Source organism: Poeciliopsis prolifica, unplaced genomic scaffold (genome assembly GCF_027474105.1).
Source record: "Poeciliopsis prolifica strain line A6 unplaced genomic scaffold, Auburn_PproV2 SCAFFOLD004, whole genome shotgun sequence".
Lineage (NCBI taxonomy): Eukaryota > Metazoa > Chordata > Actinopteri > Cyprinodontiformes > Poeciliidae > Poeciliopsis > Poeciliopsis prolifica.
Window position 1 is genome coordinate 18,429,112 of NW_026562379.1, and position 20,787 is coordinate 18,449,898.

A 20,787-nucleotide genomic window follows, 5' to 3' on the forward strand; every position below is an offset into this window, starting at 1 on the left:
GAAGAATTTCTAAAACTTCTATTCTCATACATTTAAAAGGTAATTCTTCCAAATATTTATGTAATGTGTGAACATATCTCAGTTTGAAGTATCTTCAGATAATTATTCATTAAATTAGCAACATGAATCAATTGACCATCCTACCGGGCCTAAAACTTGAAAGTCTTGGTCGGATTTTATGTCAAATAGTAAAATATGATTTTTTTTAACACTGTGCAAAATTGCTTACTGTATTCTAGTAATGTTAAAGATTCGCCAGCAGGGGGCAGTATGCACCGCTCTCAGCCTCGCCGCTGTGCTGCCCACTGTTCGCCGCGAGGGGGAGCTGCTTTTCTGCTTCTCATCGGGGGCCTGATGATGACAGGATGGCGGAGGCAGGGGGACCGGAGTCCACTGCGGCCCGGTGCCCGGACGAGTCCTCGGACAGCGAGCCCGAGCAGGAGCCCGGATCCCCGCAGAAACTCATCCGGAAAGTGTCGACGTCCGGTCAAATCCGCAGCAAGGTATGAAAGGGTCACAGCTGGGGGGTTTATAGCGGGGTATCAGTGGTCATTCAGCTGGGTGGGCCCCGCAAAGCCCCGGGCTGCTCCGCTCTGGCCGATGGAACATTGGGGCGCCAGACCCCCGTAGAAAAACTGGTACTTTTATACTAACAGCCCTGAAAAGTTGCTTTGTAAAGTTTTAAAAAATGAACATGCCGACTCTGTGGCAGCATAAGGACTGCTCTCTGCTCCGTCGCAGAGCAGACCGTCTCTGAGTTTATAAATATCTCTGCTACCGAAACATTTGACACCTACTGCCCTCCTCCGCTGCTCCGAGTATGCGGCCGCACTACCACTGGAACCAGAACCAGAACCTGGGCTTTTGGATCATTTTAATGGACGCCGAATTAAAGAGGATGGTCATTTTTGTCGCTTACATCCAGTTATATCCAGAGTCCGATTTCAAATAATAATTTAAATTTTCAATGAATGAAGCCTCAACTGGAGATTGGTTGGATTGTTTTTTTTTACCTAAACAGTTATCCAGAATCTCAGCTGATATTTGAGTTTTTATGAAGCCGTATTAAAGAGAGTGTATATTTCCGTTATCTTACCGCTTTAAGATCCGAGTTTGAACCTGGTTATGTTTTAAACATTTGCTAACTGTTTTTTGCTAAAGATTTTAAGTGGAGCTCGCGACCATTTCTCATTTCCGGAAGATAACGGAACTGGGTTGCGGAACTAATGATGCCGAATTAAAGCCTGGTTTAGCCTCTCGCCTCTTTTATTTTTATTCTTTTTTTTATTTATTTATTTATTTTGGAGATTAATCACAATGTGATCCGAGGGCCTGTAACTTGTGTTTCGATTTATTCCTGTGGGAAGCTAACGGAACCTCGGGATGCTTGTGAGCTTTAATGGTGCCGAATTAGACTAAAGGTGTTTCACTGTAACTGATTTCAATAACATTAAATTACGTTAATGTTATTGAAGCTTGTGTAGAGATTCAAGTTTAAACGAGACGGATTTTAGGTGGAATACGGTCCGGGTGTTCTCCTTTCCAGCAGAAGACCAAAATATTTGGATCAGAACCTGTTGTTGTCCAACGCCTCCACGTGTAAATTATTTCACAGGAGTAAATAAATAACTCTGTTTCTGGTTCAGTTTAATTTTATCAACCTATAGCGTTTACATACCAATATTTAACGAGGACTTTAAAATGATTCCCGAGAAACAGTGACTAGAGAGAATATGGTTCCGCTCAGGAAAACGGAGGCCTGGTTGACCGACCGAGGCCTCGGGGTCGTCCAGGCTGCCCACCCGGGCTGAGTGAGTGGGAAGGCGGGCTGGGAGCCTCCACAGCCCGGGTATTGATCCAGCTGTTGGAACAGATGTATTCGGGTTCGGTTCTGCTGAAAGAGGCGACATGTTCTGATCCTCACTGATAAATGTGATGGATGCGCTGAAAATGGAAAAATACAAAACGTTCTGAAACAGTTACAGAAAACTATATAAAATCAACTATCTTTAGTTTTCGCGGTAAATTAAAGTTTTTCTTAAACTTTATGTTGTGACAATGTAACATAAATTACAGGTTAATGTAAAAAATAAACAAACGGGTCATATGAATGCAACTTTCTGCAGCTGGAAACAGTTGATTATCTGCGGATTGCTCTGTGAAGTTGCGAGTTCCTGCGGCCCCTGAAGGCAGCATGGAGAATGCGCATTGTGGGAATGGCTCATGAACGGCTCGGCGGTTTTATCAGCACCTCTCCTAAATGTTCACATGATCAAAGCGATCTGACCTTTGACCCCAGCAGGGAACCTTGTTTACCTCTTAAAACTGTTTAAGCCAGACTCCAGGTGAGTTCCTTCCTTCCTTCTTCCCTCCCTCCTTTCCTTCCTTCCTTCCTTCCTTCCTTCCTTCTCTACTTTCCTCCCTCACTCAGGAAGGAAGGGAGGGAGTAAGGGGGGGAAGGAAGGGAGGGAGGGAAGAATGAAGAGAAGGAAGGAAGGTAGGGAGGGAGGGAAGAATGAAGAGAAGGAAGAAAGGTAGGGACCTTCCTTCCTTCTCTTCTTTCTTCCCTCCCTCCCTTCCTTCCTTCCCTACTTTCCTCCTTCACTCTCTACCTTACTCCCTCCCTTCCTCCTTCATTTCCTCCTTCCCTGCCTTCTTCCTTCCCTCCCTTCCTTCCTTCCCTACCTTCTTTCCTCCCTCCCTTCCTACCGTTCTTGGTCCAGCCACCGCTCACAGCTAACTGCTCTGTGAAGGTTTACAGGTTTTTGTTGATGTAAGGATTCTGCTCTCTAAGGAGGAAAGCTGCTGAAAGTGATGATGATGATGATGATGCTCCGCCCCCTCTCTTACAGACCGTCCTGAAGGAAGGAACGCTCCTGAAACAGACAAACTCCTTCCAGCGTTGGAAGAGACGATACTTCAAGCTCCGAGGAAGGACTCTGTACTACGCACAGACCAGCAAGGTGAGTGGTCAGGTTGGGAGGAAGAGTGGGCGGAGCCTGAGTTTGATCAGCTGATTGGTTGGGGCCGATAAGAAGTGCCGCGTCTCTCTGCAGTCCATCATCTTTGACGAGGTGGACCTGACCGACGCCAGCGTGGCCGAGTCCAGCACCAAGAACGTCAACAACAGCTTCACAGTGAGTCCAAACGCAATCCTTCCACCGCTAAAAGTAGTCCCAGCAGTGGAAAGGTTGCTGGGTAAACTCCCACTAAGCAGAGCTAACGTTTGTTTATTGCTTAGTGTTTTTAGCTACATTTAAAAAGATTTGGCACATTTAGTTTCCCCTAAACTCTTTTTCCAGATGAATTTTAAATCACTAATTTACTTGACTGTTTTGTAAACTTTCAGTTAAATAAAGTTTGATATTTTTGGTTCTCGACTGTTAAAAAGTCTTCAAGTTAATGGATGTTTATATTCATGCTCTTATTTTGAAAGGGGAAGACTGTAGTATTTCCATTTCCTCTTCTCACATTCTTTATTTTTTTCCCAATAAATTTATTTAAAACAAAATAAAACAGATAGTAGAGAAAGATAAACAGATATCTTCTACGTGTGTATTTTTGCTTGAAGTGATGTCACTTCCTGTTAGTGAGGCTGCAGATGGTTAGCCACAGGGTTAGGCGGAGTGTGTGTTTGTATGACTGATCATGTGGTGGAGTGTATTTATAGCCTGCAGGGTGCATGTTCTCGTAAGCTGTGTGTGTGTGTGTGTGTGTGTGTGTGTGTGTGTGTGTGTGTGTGTGTGTGTGTGTGTGTGTGTGTGTGTGTGTGTGTGTGTGTGTGTGTGTGACGTCAGACAGGAAGTGGGCATGAGCTGTTTTTAGGGTGGGAGGGGCAAGTGAAAGGAAAAACAGCAGGAGGATCAAAGAGCAGCGAGTCTCAGAAGGGATCCGGTTCCGGACGCTCAGGAGAACTTTGGGTCGGTAAGATGGCTGATTGGTCCGGCAGGTTCTGATCTGATCCGTTTGTTCAGCTTGTTTCTCTGTTCTGGTTCACGATGATGATGATGAAGATGATGGGTTTTAAAGCTCGGATGGGTCCGATTCTCCTGATCCAAGTCAGAGCTGATAACAATCAGAGCCAACTGTTCTCTCCTGATGTGGGTCCACTGACACCCAACGTGACTCTGACTGGGTTCTCTGGACTCTGACTGGGTTCTCTGGACTCTGACTGGGTTCTCTGACTCGTTATGTTCAGGATTCTCATCCCAGCTGTTTGGAGAACATTTGACCCATTTGGAAGCTTCTTTATCCAAACGGGTCGGTCGGGTTGGACGGTTCCTGAACTGAGACTCTGGGTTCCTCAGAGAGCATTAGAAGGTTTGGGTCGATGTCTGGGGTGTCGGATCAGAACCAGAACCTCTGCAGCTGCGTTTTCATTAGAAATGTCTGCTGATATTCCTGCCGACTCAATTAAAGTTCTTCTGGCCGCTTCGTTCTGCTGCTTAAACCTTTTTCAGAATTGCAGATTTCCCATCAAATTCCAGTTTTTGTAATTCCATTTTGCTCAGTTCTGTGGTCAGGGGAACTCGGTTAGTGACGATGGAGGCGAAGGTCCAGCTTCAGCCCGGGCTTTGGGCCAGAACCGGCCTCTGGTTCTGACAGCATTACTCAGCAGTCTGTCCGTGTTCAGCACTGAAATAGTCCTGGAATTGTTGGGAAAATGTTCTGCTTTCGGACTCAAAGCCGGAGCCGATGTCTGGTCACATCAACGCCAGAGATCCCACCTAATGGACCAGAACCGAACTGGTCTCCAGTCCGGCTGAATGAGCGGCTGAACGGGGTTTGGAAGCAGTGAGGGAGATCCTGGAGGAGCGGCTCTCCTCAGGCAGCCGGATCAGCAGATTCTCCTTTTACTGGGTCTATTTCTGCGGCCGTGGGAACAGAGGCTTCATTGTTGACAGGAAGTGGACGTCTGCGTCACACACACATTCCTGCCGACTCAATTCCAGGAATAATCAAAATGAAGCTGCCAGTTTGTCCGAACAGAGGCTGGATTCATGCAGGTTCTGTGGACAGTCTGAGATGTTCTGATGGCAGAAGGTCAGAGTGGTTCTGAAGGTTCTGTGGAGCCGGTCCACATCCACCTCCAGTCATGTGGGTCAGGGTTTCTGGAAGCTGTTAAAGCTGCTTCCTGAAAACAGGAACAACAACAAATTTACTGTTTCCAGCTTCCAGGACAGACGGCATGAAAAACCAAAACAGGATTCATAACAGTTTCACAACAAGCTTTTAAAAGCTCCGATTGACAGAGTTAATAATTAACTGGTGAGGTCAGTGAGGCTTGACCTGACAGTCGTAACGGGTTTTCCTCCTGCAGGTGATCACTCCGTGCAGACGCCTCATTCTGTGCGCTGACAACAGGAAGGAGATGGAGGAGTGGATGGCGGCGCTGCGCAGCGTCCAGAACAGACAGAACTATGAGGTCAGACCGGCTTCCTCCCAGCAGGCTGCAGCTGCATCCCAGTTTGTGCTGCTCACCGCGTCTCTGTCTCCCAGTCCACCCAGTACAGCATGGACCACTTCAGTGGGATGCACAACTGGTACGCCTGTTCCCACGCCAGACCCACGTACTGCAACGTGTGCAGGGAGGCGCTGTCAGGGGTCACGTCCCATGGCCTGTCCTGTGAAGGTACGGACACACAGCTACATTACACACACACAACACACACACAGCTACACACACCTGGATACAGCAACACACTAAACACAACAATGCAATAAATGCAAAATGATAAACACACAAATTCACACCACTAAAAGCAGCTGATGCACTCTAACTGTGTGTGTGTGTGTGTGTGTGTGTGTGTGTGTGTGTGTGTGTGTGTGTGTGTGTGTGTGTGTGTGTGTGTGTGTGTGTGTGTGTGTGTGCGCGCGCTGCAGTGTGTAAGTTTAAGGCTCATAAACGTTGCGCGGTCCGAGCCACAAACAACTGTAAGTGGACAACTCTGGCTTCAATCGGGAAGGACATCATTGAGGACGAAGACGGGGTGAGACACCAAGAGACACACACCTGATTCCTCTGATGCATGTCGTCAATGCCCGTCCCCTCACCTGCTGTCCTCTCTCACCTGCTGTCCTCTCTCACCTGCTGTCCTCTCTCACCTGCTGTCCTCCAGGTGTCGATGCCTCATCAGTGGTTGGAGGGGAACCTTCCTGTCTCCGCTAAGTGTAGCGTCTGCGATAAGACATGCGGCAGCGTCCTCCGGCTACAGGACTGGAGGTGTCTCTGGTGTAAAGCCATGGTTAGACACACACAGCTACACACACACCTGATCAGGTGAGCTGCCGTTAGATGCACTGAGCTTCAGGTGTGCTTTGTCTGCAGGTGCATTCAGGCTGTAAGGAGCAGCTGTCGTCTAAGTGTCCTCTGGGCCAGTGCAAAGTGTCCGTCATTCCTCCAACGGCGCTCAACAGCATCGACTCTGACGGTGAGGAATGCGCCGCCGCCCTCCAGTGGTGTAATGTAGTTACTGCATGAATAAAACTGAAACGTCTGGTTGTCTGTCTCCAGGTTTCTGGAAGGCGTCATGTCCTCCGTCCTGCACCAGTCCTCTGCTGGTTTTTGTCAACTCTAAAAGTGGAGACAATCAGGGCGTGAAGTTCCTGCGACGGTTCAAACAGCTGCTGAACCCGGCGCAGGTGTTTGACCTGATGAACGGAGGACCTCACCTGGGGTGAGACGCTCTCTGTCTCTCTCTCTAACAGCTTGTCTGTTGAGGTAAATGTGTCAGGAAACGATAAACCTGTTTCTCTGACAGGCTGCGGCTGTTCCAGAAGTTCGACACCTTCAGGATCCTGGTTTGTGGAGGAGATGGCAGCGTTGGCTGGGTTCTGTCTGAGATCGACGCTCTGACGCTGCACAAACAGGTGCCAAATGTGAGGTTGAGACTGTCAAAATGTCTCGTGAGAAATCCACATGGATTGAGAACGTTGGGTGAATCGACCCGTTTCCACCCACATGCACTGTAAACCTAACTGGTTGTGTCTATTGTCCACCTTATCATCTCAGTGCCGCATACAAACATTGTTTCCTGCTGAGCAGACACTGACTGACTGCGCAGTCATAAACATTTACCTTTCCGTCCGGCAGACTTCTGTTTTGAGTCCAAGTACGCCTGAGTGAGTCTTTAGGGTGAAAAGGTTTTCAGGTAGCGACTCTAAGGAGGTTTTCCTGCTTCAGTGTCAGATGGGTGTTCTTCCGCTCGGAACCGGGAACGACCTGGCTCGGGTTCTGGGCTGGGGCTCAGCCTGTGATGACGACACACAGCTGCCTCAGATTCTGGAGAAACTGGAGCGAGCCAGCACCAAGATGCTGGACAGGTGAGGGCTGTGATGTCACACAGGGTGTCCTGCATGCCAGGGGAACCATTAACGCTTCTTGCCCTCCTTATTCTTCAGGTGGAGCATCATGGTCTACGAGACAAAGTTTCCACGGCAACACTCTGCCTCCACCGTCACGGAGGACTGCAGCGATGACTCGGAGGTAATGTGACATCACTTCCTGATCTCCTCTCAGTCCTGCAGCGTTAGAATCACCTCTTACAGAACGGAGCTGATGCGTCCTGAAGGTTTTCTGAACAGCTGATCCTCTCATTCAGGTGCAGCAGATTCTGACCTATGAGGATTCTGTAGCTGCTCACCTGACGAAGATCCTGACCTCAGACCAGCACTCAGTCGTCATCTCCTCAGCCAAGTAGGGTCTTCTCTCCGCTGCAGTTCTCATAACAACCATCGGATCAAAGCAGTTCTGTAACCGGCTGCGTTTGTGTGTTTGGACCCAGAGTTCTCTGTGAGACCGTCAAGGACTTTGTGGCTCGTGTTGGTAAAGCTTATGAGAAGAATACAGAGAATTTGGAGGAGTCTGAGGCCATGGCCAAGAAGGTACGGGTCTAAAGCCCCTTTTTCACTGTCGAGTCTTATTGAAGCTGGTAATGTTTGGTTTGGTTCCAGACAAGTTTAGTTTGTCTCCATTGGCAGTTTATTCCTCAGTAAGTGGACATGGACATCGTCAACCTCTGATGATGCCATTTGGCCAAATGTACCTTTGTTCAGGCAGTTTCTCTGAAATTTCTCAACATCTCGGTTTGTTCATTTTGGGTTGCCCCATCCAGTGGCAGGATGTGCTTTTCTGCCATAATTGATTTCAAAATTTAACCTTGAAGTTCCAGGAATCATCAATTTCCTGCTGCTCGTCTCTCCAACTGCTGTGGACTCATTTTGAGATGGACCAATCAATAACTGCCGTCTGCAGGCATCAGATTTCTTGTCGGGCTCGTACCGCCCTGAGGTGGTGGAACCTCTTAGAATCTGCAAATGGACACCAGTGTGGGCAGGGTGGACTGGAAGCACCGGTCTAATCCACTCCTCTGGTGACGGGGCTTCAGTTGGGTTCTGTCTCGGTTCTGGCATTTAGGCTGTCATGTTTGTGCTGCAGTGCGGCGTTCTGAAGGAGAAGCTCGACTCGCTGCTGAAGACTCTGAACGAGGAGTCGCAGGCCTTGACGGTGCTCCCCCAGCCTCCTCCGCCGACCATCGCTGAGGAACAGGAGGAGCTGGAGGTGGTCAGTCTGGCTCCTCTCCTTCATCCTGCTCCTACTCCTCATCCTCCCTGTTCGCCTCGGGCCACACCGCCACCTTCAGCAGCGGCCGCCATTTTTAAACCTCGGGAGCAGCTGATGTTGAGAGCCAACAGTCTGAAAAAGGCGATCCGACAAATTATTGAGCACACGGAGAAAGGTGGGTGACATGGTGTCTGGTGTGTCTCCAGGTGTGACTTTGTGTCTCCAGGTGTGACTGTGTGTCTCCAGGTGTGACTGTGTGTCTCCAGGTGTGTCTGTGTGTCTCAAGGTGTGACTGTGTGTCTCCAGGTGTGACTGTGTGTCACAAAGTGTGACTTTGTGTCTCCAGGTATGGCTGTGTGTCTCCAGGTGTGACTGTGTGTCCCCAGGTGTGGCTGTGTGTCTCAAGGTGTGACTTTGTGTCTTCAGGTGTGGCTGTGTGTCTCCAGGTGTGACTGTGTGTCCCCAGGTGTGGCTATGTGTCTCAAGGTGTTACTTTGTGTCTCCAGGTGTGACTTTGTGTCTCCAGGTGTGGCTATGTGTCTCAAGGTGTTACTTTGTGTCTCCAGGTGTGACTTTGTGTCTCCAGGTGTGGCTGTGTGTCTCCAGGTGTGACTGTGTGTCTCCAGGTGTGGCTGTGTGTCTCCAGGTGTGACTGTGTGTCTCCAGGTGTGGCTGTGTGTCTCCAGGTGTGACTGTGTGTCTCCAGGTGTGGCTGTGTGTCTCCAGGTGTGGCTGTGTGTCTCCAGGTGTGGCTGTGTGTCTCCAGGTGTGACTGTGTGTCTCCAGGTGTGACTGTGTGTCTCCAGGTGGGCTGTGTGTCTCCAGGTGTGACTGTGTGTCTCCAGGTGTGGCTGTGTCTCCAGGTGTGACTGTGTGTCTCCAGGTGTGGCTGTGTGTCTCCAGGTGTGACTGTGTGTCTCCAGGTGTGGCTGTGTGTCTCCAGGTGTGGCTGTGTGTCTCCAGGTGTGACTGTGTGTCTCCAGGTGTGACTGTGTGTCTCCAGGTGTGACTGTGTGTCTCAAGGTGTGACTGTGTGTCTCCAGGTGTGACTGTGTGTCACAAAGTGTGACTTTGTGTCTCCAGGTGTGGCTGTGTGTCTCCAGGTGTGACTGTGTGTCCCCAGGTGTGGCTGTGTGTCTCAAGGTGTGACTTTGTGTCTTCAGGTGTGGCTGTGTGTCTCCAGGTGTGACTGTGTGTCCCCAGGTGTGGCTATGTGTCTCAAGGTGTTACTTTGTGTCTCCAGGTGTGACTTTGTGTCTCCAGGTGTGGCTATGTGTCTCAAGGTGTTACTTTGTGTCTCCAGGTGTGACTTTGTGTCTCCAGGTGTGGCTGTGTGTCTCCAGGTGTGACTGTGTGTCTCCAGGTGTGGCTGTGTGTCTCCAGGTGTGACTGTGTGTCTCCAGGTGTGGCTGTGTGTCTCCAGGTGTGACTGTGTGTCTCCAGGTGTGGCTGTGTGTCTCCAGGTGTGGCTGTGTGTCTCCAGGTGTGGCTGTGTGTCTCCAGGTGTGACTGTGTGTCTCCAGGTGTGACTGTGTGTCTCCAGGTGTGGCTGTGTGTCTCCAGGTGTGACTGTGTGTCTCCAGGTGTGGCTGTGTGTCTCCAGGTGTGACTGTGTGTCTCCAGGTGTGGCTGTGTGTCTCCAGGTGTGACTGTGTGTCTCCAGGTGTGGCTGTGTGTCTCCAGGTGTGGCTGTGTGTCTCCAGGTGTGGCTGTGTGTCTCCAGGTGTGACTGTGTGTCTCCAGGTGTGACTGTGTGTCTCCAGGTGTGACTGTCTGTCTCCAGGTGTGACTGATTGTGTGCCTGTTTTTGTTGCAGCTGTGGACGAACAGAACGCTCAGACCCAGCAGCATGTCTTCTCTGTGGGTCGTTCTGAGCAGCAGGTGGGTCTGGTTGAAGAAGAGGAGGAGGAAGACGTGGATGAGGACAAGACGTCCCTGCAGTCGTCTTTCAGTTCCAAACAGCGCAGCAGCCGCAGACGTGAGGACGGGTAGCTGAGGACAGGTGAGGCTCGTTCTGGACAAGCAGAAGCTCATCCTGGTTCTGGTTCTGTTCTCAGTCAGCAAGACACCTTGTGAGAAACTGATCCAGAAAGGCGGCCTGTTACCGGGGAGCTCCGCTTCACTTCCTGTCCATACAGGAAGTAGAGACAACATGCCTATGCTGAACACAAAGATCTTGTATCCAGGTAAGATGCTCTCCCACCTGCTTCACCTGGATGGGATCCTGTGAGGTTCTGGAACTTTGTGTCTGTTTCAGGCACTTTGACCAGCAGCTCGGTCATCAGTCGGCTCCTGGTCAACGCCGACCCGTTCAGCTGCGACGCCGACAACATGTGAGGCCCCGACCGCGCGCACCTTTACCTTCAGGCTGATCACGCGTGTAACAGCCGTGTTTCTGTTTCAGGGACTGCTACACGGAGAAGTGCGTCATGAACAACTACTTTGGCATCGGACTCGACGCCAAGATCACGCTAGACTTCAACAACAAGAGAGACGAGCATCCAGAGAAGTGCAGGTACAACGTCTTCATGAATATGGATATAAAAACAAACCTTTTTAATTCCTTCATTGCCTAAAAACAATTGTTGTGTTTAAAGGAGACAAGTTATTTAAAGTCCACTATTGGAGCCTTCTACTGAAGTCTAGAAGTTTAGGAAAGTTGAATTTAGTCTCTACCTGTGCTGCGTAGGGATCTTTATATTATACTTGGGTCATATTTTTGGGTCTGTTCAGATTTATTGTGTTCTGAAAATTAATGTCAGTATTTGGCTTTCGGCTAACAAATTTTACGAAGCTGCCATTTTATTTCCCGGGTCAATTTGTAGTCCAAGTTCAAGGATGCTAAAGCTACAGGTGAATTAAGTCGAGGTGCCTGGTTATTAACCCAAACAACTGAGATCAGAAGGAAAATGGAAAGAAATGAGGCTGATTCTGGAACGTAAATCTTTCAAATTTGAAATGAACGTATCTTAAATGATCTGAGTTTTTGGGAACGAAATAAAGTTTTTGTTGTCAACAGAGGTAGACTTATCTATCCAGTCTCACATATTGGATCCAAATGTTGCCACAATATGACTGGAAATAAGGCTTCAACATAGTTAGCATAGTGAGCGCGTTAGCTAATGCTATCACCACCATTGCATTTGGATCATGTTCCTCAAAACAAAAGAAATGCAAAAAAAGCCAAACTGTTTATGTAATATTATTGAAAACACACATTATGGTTCTGTCCTGAAGGAGCTAACAGCTAGCACACAGCGCTAACATTAGCAAAAGATGCTACAGCAAGCAAAACATGACCAGGATGTCACATCAACTCAAAACTTCATGTCTAAAATAAAGTTAGTTGTTATTTTAATGTCATTTGACCTTCTGTTTGACCTTCAGTCAGACGAAACCGTTTTAATTCATTCTGCTGAAGCTCCGCGGTTTGAAACTGAATTATTTCCCATGATATTTTCTTCATATCTGATTGTGTCTCATCAGGAGTCGTACAAAGAACCTGATGTGGTACGGCGTGTTGGGAACCAAAGAGCTGCTGCACAGAACCTACAAGAACCTGGAGCAGCGAGTCCTGCTGGAGGTCAGAACCGGCGCCGCGGTGATTCCTGCGGCGCGCGGCGCGTCACTCAGTGTGTGGTCTGTTTGTGCTGCAGTGTGACGGGCGGCCGATCCCCCTGCCCAGTCTGCAGGGCATCGCTGTGCTCAACATCCCCAGCTACGCCGGGGGAACCAACTTCTGGGGCGGGACCAAGGAGGACGATGTAAGAACTCTGTCCATCTGATACGTGTCTGGTACGGCTCCCTGCTCCGGTTCTCTGGGTTTCACTGGCTATGACAGCAAACTGGGAGAACTGGAGCTGGAGGAGACCAGTGACTGGCTGACCAGTGAAGCCCCGGTGTCCGTTTGTCCCTCAGACCTTCACGGCGCCGTCTTTCGACGACAAGATCCTGGAGGTGGTCGCCGTGTTCGGCAGCATGCAGATGGCCGTGTCAAGGGTCATCAACCTGCAGCACCACCGCATCGCCCAGGTACCGGTCCAACTGCCCTGCTGTCTGTCCAACTGCCCTGCTGTCTGTCCAACTGTCCTCCTGTCTGTCCAACTGTCCTCCTGTCTGTCCAACTGCCCTGCTGTCTGTCCAACTGCCCTGCTCTCTGTCCAACTGCCCTCCTATCTGTCCAACTGCCCTCCTATCTCTCCAACTGTCCTCCTATCTGTCCAACTGCCCTGCTGTCTGTCCAACTGCCCTGCTCTCTGTCCAACTGCCCTCCTGTCGGTCCAACTGCCCTCCTGTCCTGTTTCTCACGGTGTCTCCGCTCCTCAGTGTCGGACAGTGAAGATCACCGTCCTGGGGGACGAGGGCGTCCCGGTCCAGGTGGACGGGGAGGCCTGGATCCAGCCTCCCGGCTACATTAAGATCATCCATAAGAACCGGACCCAGACCCTGACCAGAGACCGGGTGAGTCCCACTGCTGGTCGTCTGCGCCCTGGTTCTGGTCCAGGCCCGGCTGGTTTGTCAGAGCGTCTCTGTGTCCTGCAGGCGTTTGAGAGCACCCTGAAGTCCTGGGAGGACAAGCAGAAGTGTGAGTTTCCTCAGCCGTCCCTGCCGCCGCAGCCGGAGACGGTCTCTGAGGACGAGGCGCTGCTGGTCAGCGAGTTCGGTCAGGCTGCCGGAGCCCTCATCCACAGGTACGTCCTCCATGTCCTCCACGTCCTCCATGTCCTCCTGCGTCGGTCCGGACACTGACGCCGTCTCTGCTGGTTCCAGTATCCGGGAAGTGGCCCAGTTCCACCACAGCATGGAGCAGGAGCTGGCCCACGCCGTCAACGCCAGCTCCAAGGCCATGGACGTGGTCTACGCCAAGAGCCCCGAGGTGCGTCCTCCGCCACTCCGGAGACGTCCGCCGGCTGGACCGGAACATCGCTCCCGTCCCACTGGAGTTCTGCTGGAGTTCTGCTGGAGTTCTGCTGGACTGATCAGAACCTTCTGTGTGTTTCAGGCTCTCAGCTGCAGCTCTGTGGTCCACATGGTCAGCGACGTCAAAGCTCTGCTCAGCGAGACAGAACTGCTGCTGGCCGGGAAGATGTCCATGGTAACCGATTCCTATCACGTGGTTCTGTTCTGGTTCTGGACTGCCAGAACTGAAATAAGGTCTGCCGGATCTTGGGGAGAACCGGACCCTGCTGTCCAGGTTTTTTGACTGTTGGAAGGTTTGGACAAATACTTGGGTGTTGGACGCAACTTTAGACATTCATGTCTGGACCATGAACAGACATTTGGACGGGATGTTTGGACTTCAGCGGTCCGGTTCCCTCTATGACCCGGCTGACATTGAATTACTATCACCCAGTTCTTTGTTCTGATGACCTGGTTTTGGTTCTAAACTAGGCTTTGACTCTGATTGTAGCTCCGGGTTCTGACTGTGGTTCTGTTGTTCTGACCGTGGTTCTGTTGTTCTGACCGTGGTTCTGTTGTTCTGACTGTGGTTCTGTGTCTGTGCAGCAGTTGGACCCGCCTCAGCAGGACCAGCTGAACGCAGCTTTGGGTTCTGTGGCCCAGGAGCTCCGCCGGCTGTCGGATGTCCCCTGGCTGTGTCCCGTCATCGACCTGTCTGACCAGGAGGTAAACCGCCTCCGTTCTGCAGAACCGGGTTCTGTGTCGGTTTGGGCCGACTCAGGATTCGGGTCTGTCTCTGTCCAGGGTCCTCTGGCGGACTTTTCCAAACGGAGTCAAAGTGGGAAATTTCGTCTCGTCTCAAAGTTCAAGAAGGACAAAAATAATAAGAACAAAGAGATGTGTGCCACCCTGTCCCTGCCAGGTGAGCTCAGAACCCGTCCAGTCTGTCCATAGGGCCCGGTACCACAGAACCACAGCAAGGTGTCTTTGTCTCTGTTTGCGTCTTCCTGTCTGTCTGAACCACTTTCTGGGTCTTAGTTCACCAGTGGGGAACCGAGGAGGTTGGTGCCTGGCTGGACTTCCTGTGTCTGTCTGAGTATAAGGACATATTTACTGGACACGATGTCAGAGGAGCCGAGCTGATCCACCTGGAGAGGAGAGACCTGAAGGTGAGGACACTCAGAGAGAGACGGAGAGACACTCAGAGAGAGAGGACAAACAATCTAGAGCTAGATTTAGGATTCAATGTTTGGATGGATGTTGGTTGGATGTTGGTTGGATGTTGGATGGATGTTGGTTGGATGTTGGTTGGATGTTTGGTTGGATGTTTGGATGGATGTTGGTCGGATGTTGGTTTGATGTTGGTTGGATGTTTGGTTGGATGTTGGATGGATGTTGGTTGGATGTTGGTTGGATGTTGGATGGATGTTGTTTGGATGTTTGGTTGGATGTTGGTTGGATGTTGGATGGATGTTGGTTGGATGTTGGTTGGATGTTGGATGGATGTTGGATGGATGTTGGTTGGATGTTGGTTGGATGTTGGTTGGATGTTGGTTGGATGTTGGATGGATGTTGGTTGGATGTTGGATGGATGTTGGTTGGATGTTGGTTGGATGTTGGATGGATGTTGGTTGGATGTTGGTTGGATGTTGGTTTGATGTTGGTTGGATGTTTGGATGGATGTTGGTTGGATGTTGGATGGATGTTGGTTGGATGTTGGATGGATGTTGGTTGGATGTTGGTTGGATGTTGGATGGATGTTGGTTGGATGTTGGTTGGATGTTTGGATGGATGTTGGTCGGATGTTGGTTTGATGTTGGTTGGATGTTTGGTTGGATGTTGGTTGGATGTTGGATGGATGTTGGTTGGATGTTGGATGGATGTTGGTTGGATGTTGGTTGGATGTTGGATGGATGTTGGTTGGATGTTGGTTGGATGTTGGATGGATGTTGCTTGGATGTTGGTTGGATGTTGGTTGGATGTTGGATGGATGTTGTTTGGATGTTGGTTGGATGTTTGGTTGGATGTTGGTTGGATGTTTGGTTGGATGTTGGTTGGATGTTGGATGGATGTTGTTTGGATGTTGGTCGGATGTTTGGTTGGATGTTGGATGGATGTTTGGATGGATGTTGGTCGGATGTTGGTTTGATGTTGGTTGGATGTTTGGATGGATGTTGGTTGGATGTTGGTTGGATGTTGGATGGATGTTGTTTGGATGTTGTTTGGATGTTTGGTTGGATGTTGGTTGGATGTTGGTTGGATGTTGGATGGATGTTGCTTGGATGTTGGTTGGATGTTTGGTTGGATGTTTGGATGGATGTTGGTCGGATGTTGGTTTGATGTTGGTTGGATGTTTGGTTGGATGTTGGATGGATGTTGGTTGGATGTTGGATGGATGTTGTTTGGATGTTTGGTTGGATGTTGGTTGGATGTTGGATGGATGTTGGTTGGATGTTGGTTGGATGTTGGATGGATGTTGGATGGATGTTGGTTGGATGTTGGTTGGATGTTTGGTTGGATGTTGGTTGGATGTTGGTTGGATGTTGGTTGGATGTTGGATGGATGTTGGTTGGATGTTGGTTGGATGTTGGATGGATGTTGGTTGGATGTTGGTTGGATGTTGGATGGATGTTGCTTGGATGTTGGTTGGATGTTGGTTGGATGTTGGATGGATGTTGTTTGGATGTTGGTTGGATGTTTGGTTGGATGTTGGTTGGATGTTTGGTTGGATGTTGGTTGGATGTTGGATGGATGTTGTTTGGATGTTGGTCGGATGTTTGGTTGGATGTTGGATGGATGTTTGGATGGATGTTGGTCGGATGTTGGTTTGATGTTGGTTGGATGTTTGGATGGATGTTGGTTGGATGTTGGTTGGATGTTGGATGGATGTTGTTTGGATGTTGTTTGGATGTTTGGTTGGATGTTGGTTGGATGTTGGTTGGATGTTGGATGGATGTTGGTTGGATGTTGGTTGGATGTTGGATGGATGTTGGATGGATGTTGGTTGGATGTTGGTTGGATGTTTGGTTGGATGTTGGTTGAATGTTGGATGGATGTTGGTTGGATGTTGGTTTGATGTTGGTTGGATGTTTGGATGGATGTTGGTTGGATGTTGGATGGATGTTGGTTGGATGTTGGTTGGATGTTGGTTGGATGTTGGATGGATGTTGGTTGGATGTTGGTTGGATGTTGGATGGATGTTGGTTGGATGTTGGTTGGATGTTTGGATGGATGTTGGTCGGATGTTGGTTTGATGTTGGTTGGATGTTTGGTTGGATGTTGGATGGATGTTGGTTGGATGTTGGATGGATGTTGGTTGGATGTTGGATGGATGTTGGTTGGATGTTGGTTGGATGTTGGATGGATGTTGGTTGGATGTTGGATGGATGTTGCTTGGATGTTGGTTGGATGTTGGTTGGATGTTGGATGGATGTTGTTTGGATGTTGGTCGGATGTTTGGTTGGATGTTGGTTGGATGTTTGGTTGGATGTTGGATGGATGTTGGTTGGATGTTTGGATGGATGTTTGGATGGATGTTGGATGGATGTTTGGATGGATGTTGGATGGATGTTGGTCGGATGTTGGTTGGATGTTGGATGGATGTTGCTTGGATGTTGCTTGGATGTTGGTTGGATGTTGGATGGATGTTGTTTGGATGTTGGTCGGATGTTTGGTTTGATGTTGGTTGGATGTTTGGTTGGATGTTGGATGGATGTTGGTCGGATGTTGGTTTGATGTTGGTTGGATGTTTGGTTGGATGTTGGATGGATGTTGGATGGATGTTGGTTGGATGTTGGTTGGATGTTGGATGGATGTTGGTTGGATGTTGGATGGATGTTGGTTGGATGTTCGTTGGATGTTGGTTGGATGTTTGGATGGATGTTGGATGGATGTTGGTCGGATGTTGGATGGATGTTGGTTGGATGTTGGTTGGATGTTGGATGGATGTTGGATGGATGTTGGATGGATGTTGGATGGATGTTGGTTGGATGTTCGTTGGATGTTGGTTGGATGTTGGTCGGATGTTGGATGGATGTTGGTTGGATGTTCGTTGGATGTTGGTTGGATGTTTGGATGGATGTTGGATGGATGTTGGATGGATGTTGGATGGATGTTGGTTGGATGTTCGTTGGATGTTGGTTGGATGTTGGTTGGATGTTTGGATGGATGTTGGATGGATGTTGGTTGGATGTTGGTTGGATGTTTGGATGGATGTTGGATGGATGTTGGTCGGATGTTGGTTGGATGTTGGTTGGATGTTGGATGGATGTTGGATGGATGTTGGTTGGATGTTCGTTGGATGTTGGTTGGATGTTTGGATGGATGTTGGATGGATGTTTGGATGGATGTTGGATGGATGTTGGATGGATGTTGGTCGGATGTTGGTCGGATGTTGGATGGATGTTGGATGTCGGACATGTCCCGGTTCTGAAAGTCCGTTGGGTCTCAGTCCGTCCCTGCTGTCCATCTCCAGGACCTCGGGGTGACCAAGGTTGGACATATGAAGCGGATCCTGCAGGGCGTCAAAGAGCTGACGAGGAGCAGCAGCGCCAGCGAGGCCTAGCCGCCCGCAGGTCGGTTCTGAATGTCCGTTCGGACCCGATGTCCTTGGCCACGGTTCTAGTCCTGCTTCGGTGTAACTGGGTTCTTGTGTTGTTTAGGAACCGCTGTCCACAGTCCTCCTACCTCTGCTGCCTTTCTCCGCCCCGTCCAGCCAGAAACCACCGGACCCAACCGGGACCAGAACCAGAACTGGCCCTTAGAAGCACCGGAACCTTCTGGTTCTGACCCGGAGAAAGAACCAATCAAATGATCCGTTAGTGCCTTCCCTCTCCAACCGGAACAAATGGGTCCAATCAAAGCATCTGAACCAGAACCATCAGACGGGTTCAGATCAGAACCAGAACCATCTCAGACTCTCTGAACATTTCAACGGGCCTCTCCTTGGAGGCGACACCAGATTCTGATGAGTCGGAACCAACTGGACCCTGGGTCCAGTTGGGTCCAGTTGCACCGGTGCATTTGGATCATGACACCTTAAGGTACTGATCAGAACCGGATCTCTTTTGCTCCAAATAGAACCACAGACTGGTTCTGAGTTCTGTTGATAGTGAGATTCTTCTCGGACTGTATCAGAACTTTGACCGGGTTCTGGTAGAACCAGGGCAGCAAGGTCCGACAGCAGCTCTGTGAGCTGGATTCTGGGTCAGAGTGAGCCAGAACCGAACCACTGACCTTTGAGATGAATATGGTGAGCCCTGTTTTTTTTTTTTTTTTTACAACAGAACTTCCTCGGGTTTGCCGTTTTGGACCAGAACCTAGCAGAACCCTTTAAAGAAAATCAAACCTTTAATGTCCCAAACACCCGGACCAGAACCAAAAAGCTGTGGCTGCGGTTCTGGATGGACTAAACCGGTTTATGGGATTCACACCAGCTGTGGTTCTGAAACGCGGTCAGAACCCGATCCAACATTTCAGCCTCATCGACGGTTTTGGGTCCAAAATGTTTTATTTTGAAACTACAACGACCTATCAGATTGAAGCAGAACCCTGACCGAGTTCTGAACAGTTCAGAACTGCTCCACTGGATCTGATTGGTCAAATTCCAGGAAGCCCCGCCCCCTGGGAGCCTGCAACGCACCAGCAGGGGGCGACTAATCAGACTGAAGCTTCTGATCAATCTGGTAGCGATTCAGAGTTTACCTGAACATTTATCGACGGGTGCCTTAAAGACACGGCGGCCGGTCAAAGGTCAACTGGTTGGTTAAAGGTCAACCTGTTGGAGGTCAACCGGCTGGTCAGAGGTCAACCGGTCGGAGGTCAACCGGCTGATCTCAGATCAGTTTGTTTCTTTTTTTTCTCCAGTTTATTTTTCTACTGATCTTTATTGTTGATATGTTCAGATTCTAGATTAGGATTTTTCCAAATCTTGTTCCAGATGTTTGTATATTTGGCTCCAGATGTTTGTTTGGTTCCAGTTTTAATCTGGACCCAGACTTTTCCAGAACCGATTCAGATTCTCCAGAGTCTGGACTCAATCCAGATTCCCATGTTTTCATTGTCCAGATGTTCCAGTCTGGTTTCCACATCTTCATCCGAGTTTTTCTGGACCTGGACATATCGGATCTGCCAGGTTCTGAGACAGATTGTTCTGTTTCTGCATCCTACTGTCCCAGAGTTTGGATCAGATTACAGATGATTAACATCTGGATCCATTTGTTTTACAGTCTGGGTCCAGATGTTTCTGAGTTTTGATCCAGATATTTTTGAGTTCTGTTTTAAATACTTCAAATTCTGAATCTGGATCCAGATCCACACCGGTTTACATCCACATGTCCTGGGTTCTAATACTTCAGAGCTCTGTCCACCTCTGGATCCAGATGTTTCTGAGTCCTGTTACACAGATTTCACTGCCAGATGTTTCGGATCCTGGATCCTGATATCCAGATTCTTCAGGTGTTTCATGTTACAACATTCTTGATCCAGATGTTTCCGAATCTCCATCCGACGTTTTCACGTTCTAGACCCAGAATTTTGTCGTTTTGGTACAGAAGTTTCAGATTATTGATCCAGATGTTTCAGATTATTTGATGTTTGTGCCGCACTCCCTGAATTTCTTATTAAATGTCCAGATTTATTTCTGATTCTGAATCCAGATGTGTCTTCACCTCTGGATCCAGACTCAGAGTCGTCCTGACCCAGATGTGTCCTCTGCCTCCTCCTCCTCCTCAGTGCCTTGCTCCAGGACGCGGTGCAGTGCCGGTTTCATCCTGCCTGTATTTATTGTGTAATTTATAAACCGTGGCACTGTGGTGGTAGCGCCCCCTGCTGGACCGTCACTGTAGATACACAGAAACCTGTGGAAGATAAACTTTGTTTCCTCTGACACGCTGCGGCTTCGCTTTTCCTTTTAGTTCAGGATTCAAATAAAGAACATTTTTAAATAAAATATAATCGTTTAGTGATTATTTATCGCAAAAGATCAAACGTATAACAAAACATCTTCAACTTTTCATATTTTTCTAGATTCTTTTTGTCTTTTCAGCAACAAAAAATAGTTGAAAAGTTTATTAAAAATCCGTTTTTAGTCAACTGGATGTTTTTTCCCTTTTACTGATAAATTAAACTCAAAGCAGAAACATAGATGAATACTTCAATTGCATCTCACATTTTCCATGGTAAGGTGTTAAATTGTCTCTTATTTTGAAAGGCCTCCCATCAGTGGAATTGTTTTTAACAGTGAATCTGAAAAACGGTGATGAAGTGAAGGGCCACCCAGAGTCATTCTGAGGGCCATAAAAGGCCCCCAGACCGTACTTTGGACA

General features: G+C 48.9%; 1 protein-coding gene across 3 annotated transcripts; it reads left to right on the forward strand.

Annotated features, from left to right (window-relative positions):
* Positions 1-217: 217 nt before the first annotated feature.
* LOC129359430 (diacylglycerol kinase delta-like) lies at positions 218-20,348 on the forward strand. 3 transcript variants are annotated; one of them, XM_055029052.1, is made up of 31 exons: positions 218-503; positions 2,853-2,963; positions 3,057-3,137; positions 5,321-5,425; positions 5,500-5,632; positions 5,884-5,990; positions 6,120-6,245; positions 6,329-6,431; positions 6,515-6,677; positions 6,762-6,870; positions 7,184-7,323; positions 7,402-7,486; positions 7,602-7,696; positions 7,785-7,884; positions 8,438-8,738; positions 10,380-10,541; positions 10,621-10,749; positions 10,821-10,896; positions 10,968-11,078; positions 12,050-12,146; positions 12,220-12,327; positions 12,482-12,595; positions 12,890-13,024; positions 13,106-13,254; positions 13,334-13,439; positions 13,566-13,658; positions 14,069-14,188; positions 14,267-14,384; positions 14,501-14,631; positions 17,937-18,036; positions 18,124-20,348. In XM_055029052.1, the coding sequence occupies exons 1-30, from the start codon at positions 366-368 to the stop codon at positions 18,024-18,026; spliced, it is 3,636 nt and encodes a 1,211-aa protein (XP_054885027.1). In that variant the 5' UTR covers positions 218-365; the 3' UTR covers positions 18,027-18,036; positions 18,124-20,348. The 3 variants fall into 3 exon arrangements, with proteins under 3 accessions (XP_054885027.1, XP_054885028.1, XP_054885030.1); XM_055029053.1 differs by lacking the exons at positions 218-503; positions 2,853-2,963; positions 3,057-3,137 and adding an exon at positions 3,830-3,924; XM_055029055.1 differs by lacking the exons at positions 218-503; positions 2,853-2,963; positions 3,057-3,137 and adding an exon at positions 3,849-3,920.
* Positions 20,349-20,787: the final 439 nt, after the last annotated feature.